This window comes from Condylura cristata, unplaced genomic scaffold, assembly GCF_000260355.1.
Source record: "Condylura cristata isolate star-nosed mole 26May11 unplaced genomic scaffold, ConCri1.0 scaffold00012, whole genome shotgun sequence".
Classification (NCBI taxonomy): domain Eukaryota; kingdom Metazoa; phylum Chordata; class Mammalia; order Eulipotyphla; family Talpidae; genus Condylura; species Condylura cristata.
In genome coordinates, this window is record NW_004567113.1 from 30,500,088 (window position 1) to 30,506,087 (window position 6,000).

Consider the following 6,000-nt stretch of genomic DNA (forward strand, 5'->3'; position numbering starts at 1 on the left):
TGACAGAGCTAGAATTTGTAGTTTGGGCTCCTTAACAACAATTATAAAAGAGCTGGCGGTCTTATTCAAAAGTGAGACTCTTGAAACTGGTCAGATGAATATGTTCATTTGTTCATTTTTCTTTCAGCACATGAATGAGGCTTCCTCCTTGGGCCTCTTTCGATACCCCCTTGTCCAGACACTCACCTGGGACTATTTCTCTCCTCCTATAACTTGATTATGTCACTTAAGCTATAAGTACTTCAGTTTTCACATTAATGAAAAGATACTCCTTCCCAACCCCTGCCTCCAGCAGACCTCCTTTTGACAAGTACAGTATCTGCACAAACACAGACGAATCTCTGAGTTCATCATAGGAAACGAAGTACAGAACCCTGCCTGTCATTTTTTTCTTTTGCTTCTAAGCTGCCACATTTTCTTTTTTAAATCAACTGACATCTATTAAAACCTAGGAAGAACACGGGGTGTTCAGATGACTGAGTTATTTTTCTGGAATTTACTCCTTGAAAGTGGATCAATTCTTTTGAAGTGTTGGTCTGCTGAGGCCTTTAGAGGCCTTTAGTTCCCTGAAGTGTTTTTACTAAATGGGAGTATCTGGGATCTCCAGGCATTAAAACACAGCTTTCCCAAAGGGCCTAATTTATTCTCAGGGTTTACTCAGGGCACCGGGACAAATGGGCTAACCATACTGTAATTTGATTAGGAAGAGGATCACAGCCTCACAGACCTTCAGACCTTGGAGCCATACCCCAAACCACAATGCATCAAAGATAAGGGGAAACCAACAACTAAAAGAAATGTAGACTAATATCAAACTAATAAAAGTTTATCTATGGCTCATTCATCTTTACTTTACCCATAATTAAAAGCAAAATACCAAGTTCTCTATAGGACAATAAGAAAGAAAAGTCAAGCATTTACCTCTAACAAATACATAAATGGAACTGCTTAAGCCTCCTTTGTTGGTGCATGTATAATTGCCTGTATTGGTGGCTTCTGCCTTCTGCACGGTCCAGTCACTCTCTGTCTTCTCACTTAAATGACCCAGGGACTCAAAGGTCCATCTGAAAAACTCAGGATTGCTGCATTGCAGTCTAATCTCATCGCCAACACTGACTATTAGCTCTGATTGTGCTGGCTGGATGGATGGAGGAGACGGTTCCTCTGGACTCACAGATGGTTCAGAAGAGCCTGCCAAGAAAAATGAGAATTGTGTTGAGTATGATTTTTTTTCCCCCTTGGCAAAATAAAGCATTTCTTCCAATATTGATTTCCATCTTCTGTGTATGCTACAATAAAAATAGGACAAAGCTGCCCAGCTATTTATGGTTAGAAAGAGAGTTCTGTGTAAAGTTCCCCAAGTTCATCTTGAAATTAAGTTATTTTCTGCAACCCTCAATTAATCCTGAAGGTCACACTTGGTGTGCAAGCCAGCATATGCTGACTGCCATAGGCTTCTCGAGGTTAAACATACAATTGGGTCAAATTTCTTTACTGAATGAGCCTATGCAATGACATTGACAAGCTGACACTTCCCTTAGAATCAATAGAAACAAAACCTCACAGTAGACAAAGAAACTACTGGTCGACGACTGTTTAGGCAACATTTACAAGACCATGACACAGATTGGCTTTTTCTGAAAGCTCTGTGAATTCAGATATCTCTCTGAAATTCTACTTGCAAGACAACATTCACCAAAGGGCCATTTACAAAATTCAAGCAAGGCAGAAAAAGACACTCCCATTTTAAAGCTCAGACTACAAGATATTTCATGTCATATGTTGCAACTTAATCAACATAATGCCTAGTTAGGTTTCCTAGACAGGAAACTAGTTTAAATATGCAAACTCTAGGCTCTGAATATGAAACATGAAGCTTAGGAAATTCACAACTGCCAATTCATTCACTCACACATTCATCCGTTGCATGAATGCAAGTATCTGTTCAGTAATTATTATCTGTAAAAGAATTGTGCTAGGTGCTGGGGCAAAGTTTAAATAAGTATGACATGTGTTCTTTACACACACTCCAGAGCTTAAAGAACATCCTGCTCAAGTGGCAGAATAAGTAAAACACAGCCCTGAGATTTAGCTTTACAGAGATAAAAAAAGAACCCTGGCAATATCAGATAAGGCTAAAGAGAAGACAGACATGTATCATAAGAGATCGTGTAGAGACACTCAAAGTGTCAGTAGAAAAAAATGACATGCAAGGCAAGAGACCAGAATCAAGGAAATTTGTGAAAAGTTGTGGTCTCAGCAGGCAGAGGCAATAAGAATCTACAGTTGGGGTTTGAGACTATTGAAGAAGATGCAATATATCATTAGAGGAAAAATACATTAATAGTCATAGGTTATATAGTGCAATGAAAAAAAAAAAGGATTGGGGGTGACTCATACATGATGACCTGAGTAAGGGATACAGAAGTCAAGGACCTTGGGGAGGGGGCTGGGGGCAATAGTACAACAGAATTCCCTAGAAGGATTTCAACAACCATTTTGGTAGGATCATGGAGCAAACGCAGATGACACCCCTGCATGAAGACTGTGCCTGCTCCACACACACATGGAGATGAAGGTATAAAGGAGGAGTTACCACATCCAAACCAGGTGAAGAAAGGGACTAATGACAGCAAGGAGCAGCAGAACCCAGAGCAGCAGGAGTAAATGATGCCAGGAAAGTTCCAGATGGAGAGTGGACACATGATCAGAAAGGGACTGCTTCCAAGTGCACTGTTTACCTCAAGTCCATGAGGGCATCAGAGAGAGAGAGAATGCTGTTCACCTCTCTGAAAGTTGACTGATTTGACTGAAATGGTAGAAATGGAAGCCAAGGGTCAGGGACTACATGGTCAGCATTATCCAATGAGAGGTGTACGCTGTGGCCTTTAACCTTGGAGCACACAGAAATTACTCTGGAATTAAATTATACTCTCAGATTTTCCAGGACCTCTTCTTAACCAAATCTGGGGACTTACATTCATCCCCTTGGCTCTCACTCAGGATCTGCTCTAGGACCTACCCACCTTCTCTCTGAAACCTTCCATGGGTTGCCTCTTTAAGTCTCTCCCCTTCCTTTCTGGTATTTTTGTTAAAAATCTTTTCTACATGCTCTTGATGGGAAGCCTCCTCCAAGATGATCGCTTTTGTCCACAAACCTTTGCCTTGATTACTGGATCCCATGTTATTACTTCACACACATACACAAATTATCTTGCAATATATTTAATCAGTTCAATTTTCTCATGAGTGGATTTGAAGGGTAGGTAGACATTACAATATGGTTAATAAATAATAAATAATGCCCGCCTCTGGATATCTAGCATGCTAAAGTAAGCATACCCTACTGGTGTAACCTAAGACAGCACACTCATCTGAAAGTTTCCTCATCTGGAAATGAAGATAAAAATATCCTCCTGTTAAGAGTTCTTGTGAGAATCAAATGAGTAAGTTTAAACATAGGACTGGGTGGCTTTCAGTAAATGCTACTGTAACAGGGTGGCCCCCAGGAAAAGGGGAAGTTCCAGGTTCCCTGCCCCACCCAGAAGGAACTTGGGACCTCCCCTTTTCCTGGGGACCATCCTGTTACAATATTAGAGTGAAGGAACAGTGTATGTGAGGTGAGAACTGACTCTGAAACTGAGACTGTCAACAAGCACCTCATGGCTTTGCCTCTCACTAGGGTTGTGATCTTAGGGAAGTTACTCATCAGTTCTGCTTCAGGCTCCTCATCTCTAAAGTAGGGATAATAATGGCACCTGTCCCCTAAGGCTGTTATGTAAAGCTCGCACAACCTGCTAGGTACATGCAAAACGCATTATACATGTTAGACACAATTCAAAACAACTTCGTCTTACCTCCAACCAGTTTCTTTTTGTCATTTCCTATGGATGTGAAGTGAAGATTCCATCAGTTCCCAAATGGCTTCTTGCTCAACTTCCTTCTTGATAGCAATTCCCTTCCCTCCTTTTGGCCAGTGAGTTTTCCTTCTGAGACCCCAACACCTATCCTGGCAGCCCTTTCTACTCCTCACAAATAGCACTTTACAACCCCACAGAAAGATACCACCCCCCTCTCCTAAGCGATCTCTGTGCCATCAGCCACTCTTCACCCCAACCTCAGCTCACTTTACTTCACAACCGGAGGCCCTATGGTCTAAGATCCCAACATTTTCAATAACCCCACTGCCGGACTACTAACCCCAAACAGAGGCAGCAAGCAGCTAGTGCCGGCATCACGTCCAACTTACAAAGAGCTTTCACGAGATTCCTTTCTGGATATTTCCTTTCTCTCCAAGAAGACAGACCCTGAGGCTGGTTGGCTGAGGATCCTGCACACATTCTTGATTCCTTGCTAACTCCATCATTCTGTGTCCCCAGAAGACACCTTCTCCACCAACTCATCTTCTTGTCCCATGGAAAGCTCCGTCTCTGTGGATGTCATTCAGTCTCTAACCACCCCAGTCACGATCTTCACCCATCTCTCCTACATATCCAGCCCATCACCCAATCGCTTATACTCATGCTTGATGGTGATTGAACCTAGAACTTACCTCTTCTGGCTTCTCTGAGGTCTTAAGAATCCTTCAAAGAAGGTTTCCCTTCAGAACAGTCACAAACATATTCCCTTCAATCTCTGAACATACATACAAGAGATGGAAGAAAACAGGTTCTAAACACCCAACCCCTTTAACGGATATCAACAGTCCACTAATATATGCCCAAAGCAGAGAGAGGTCAATTTCACTGCTCCACTAAGAAAAGAGAGTAGCTTAATTCATCCATTAAAATTGCTCTAGATACCTCAAAAAAAAAAGGAGCGTCCACATTTAAGATCATTAATTTGTGCTTTACTTTTAGAGTCTTAAAACATAATTTAAAAAATAATTACCACCAGATGTATTCTGGGTTTTAGTTTTAAAATAAATTATTTATATGTTCAACTCCCAAACTCACACTGTAAGGTGAAAATAGAGCTTATATTAGAGTGGGATTGTGGGTAATGTTTGTTCTTTTTTCCTAAACTATCTTGAATGTTGTTGTGCTGTTCTCACAATAAAAAAAAAACTTAGAGATTCATGTTAAAAGGTGTAGATGTGTGTGTGTGTGTGTGTGTGTGTGTAATTCAATACCAATAAAGTATCTCAAGTGAGCTTTGAAATTGCTCGGAAATTACACATTCTGAAATGTGTTTCCGACATAGCAAATTTTCAACAAATGTTTGTTGAATTGGATTTTAGCTACATCAGGGCTTTTGCTTTAGCAAATGAACTTCTGTAATAACGTTTGGCTAAGGCTAGTATTAAAAGGTATTATATGTTCACTGAACACATATTAATTAATGAGCCAAAAAAAAAAAAAGATAGCAAATTCTACCACTCTGGGGACCAACTACTATAGTGAAAGATGGCTTGGCGATACAAAGCCTAGGAATCATCAGCAAATATTCATCCCAGGTAACTTGCTAAGTGTTGAACCAAAAAGGAGGTCCCTTGTTCTCATAAAAGATAAATAAGTGAGACAAGGGACTTGATGAGGAGTTAAGAACACAAGATTTTAATACCCTACATAACCTCTTTCACCAGCATAAAATTCAACTATACCTAAAAGTCAAAGCTACGGCTCAGTAGATACTTGTATGCCCACATTCTTAGCAGCATCATTCACAGTAACCAAAAGGTGGAAACAAGCCGAGTGCCCATCCGCAGATAAATGAACAAACGAAAGGCGGTATACAGTGAGTGGTGCCCTTTACTGACACCGATATGATCGTGGCAGTGCAGGTCAGACTAGGTAAGCTTGCGCAATTACACCCCAGGACAGTCACACCATGATTGCTTCTCTGAATCCAGCCCTGCTGTTAAGCAATGCATGACTTTGTAAACATACATCTTAGTCATAAAAAGAAATTAAATTCTACCTATACTACCAACATGGACAAGACTTGAAAACATGACATGAAGTGAAATAAGCCAAACACAAAGGAATAAATACAGTATGA

The 6,000-nt window shown here is 40.6% G+C and overlaps 1 protein-coding gene across 3 annotated transcripts in view; it reads right to left on the bottom strand.

The window, feature by feature from the left end:
- KIT (v-kit Hardy-Zuckerman 4 feline sarcoma viral oncogene homolog) overlaps positions 1-6,000 on the bottom strand; it is an 80,747-nt gene that overhangs the window by 43,199 nt on the left and 31,548 nt on the right. For all 3 annotated transcript variants that reach the window (XM_004681289.2, XM_012724221.1, XM_004681288.2), the window contains exon 2: positions 922-1,191. In XM_004681289.2, the coding sequence (XP_004681346.1) occupies positions 922-1,191 (270 nt within the window). The remainder of the gene's footprint in view (positions 1-921; positions 1,192-6,000) is intronic.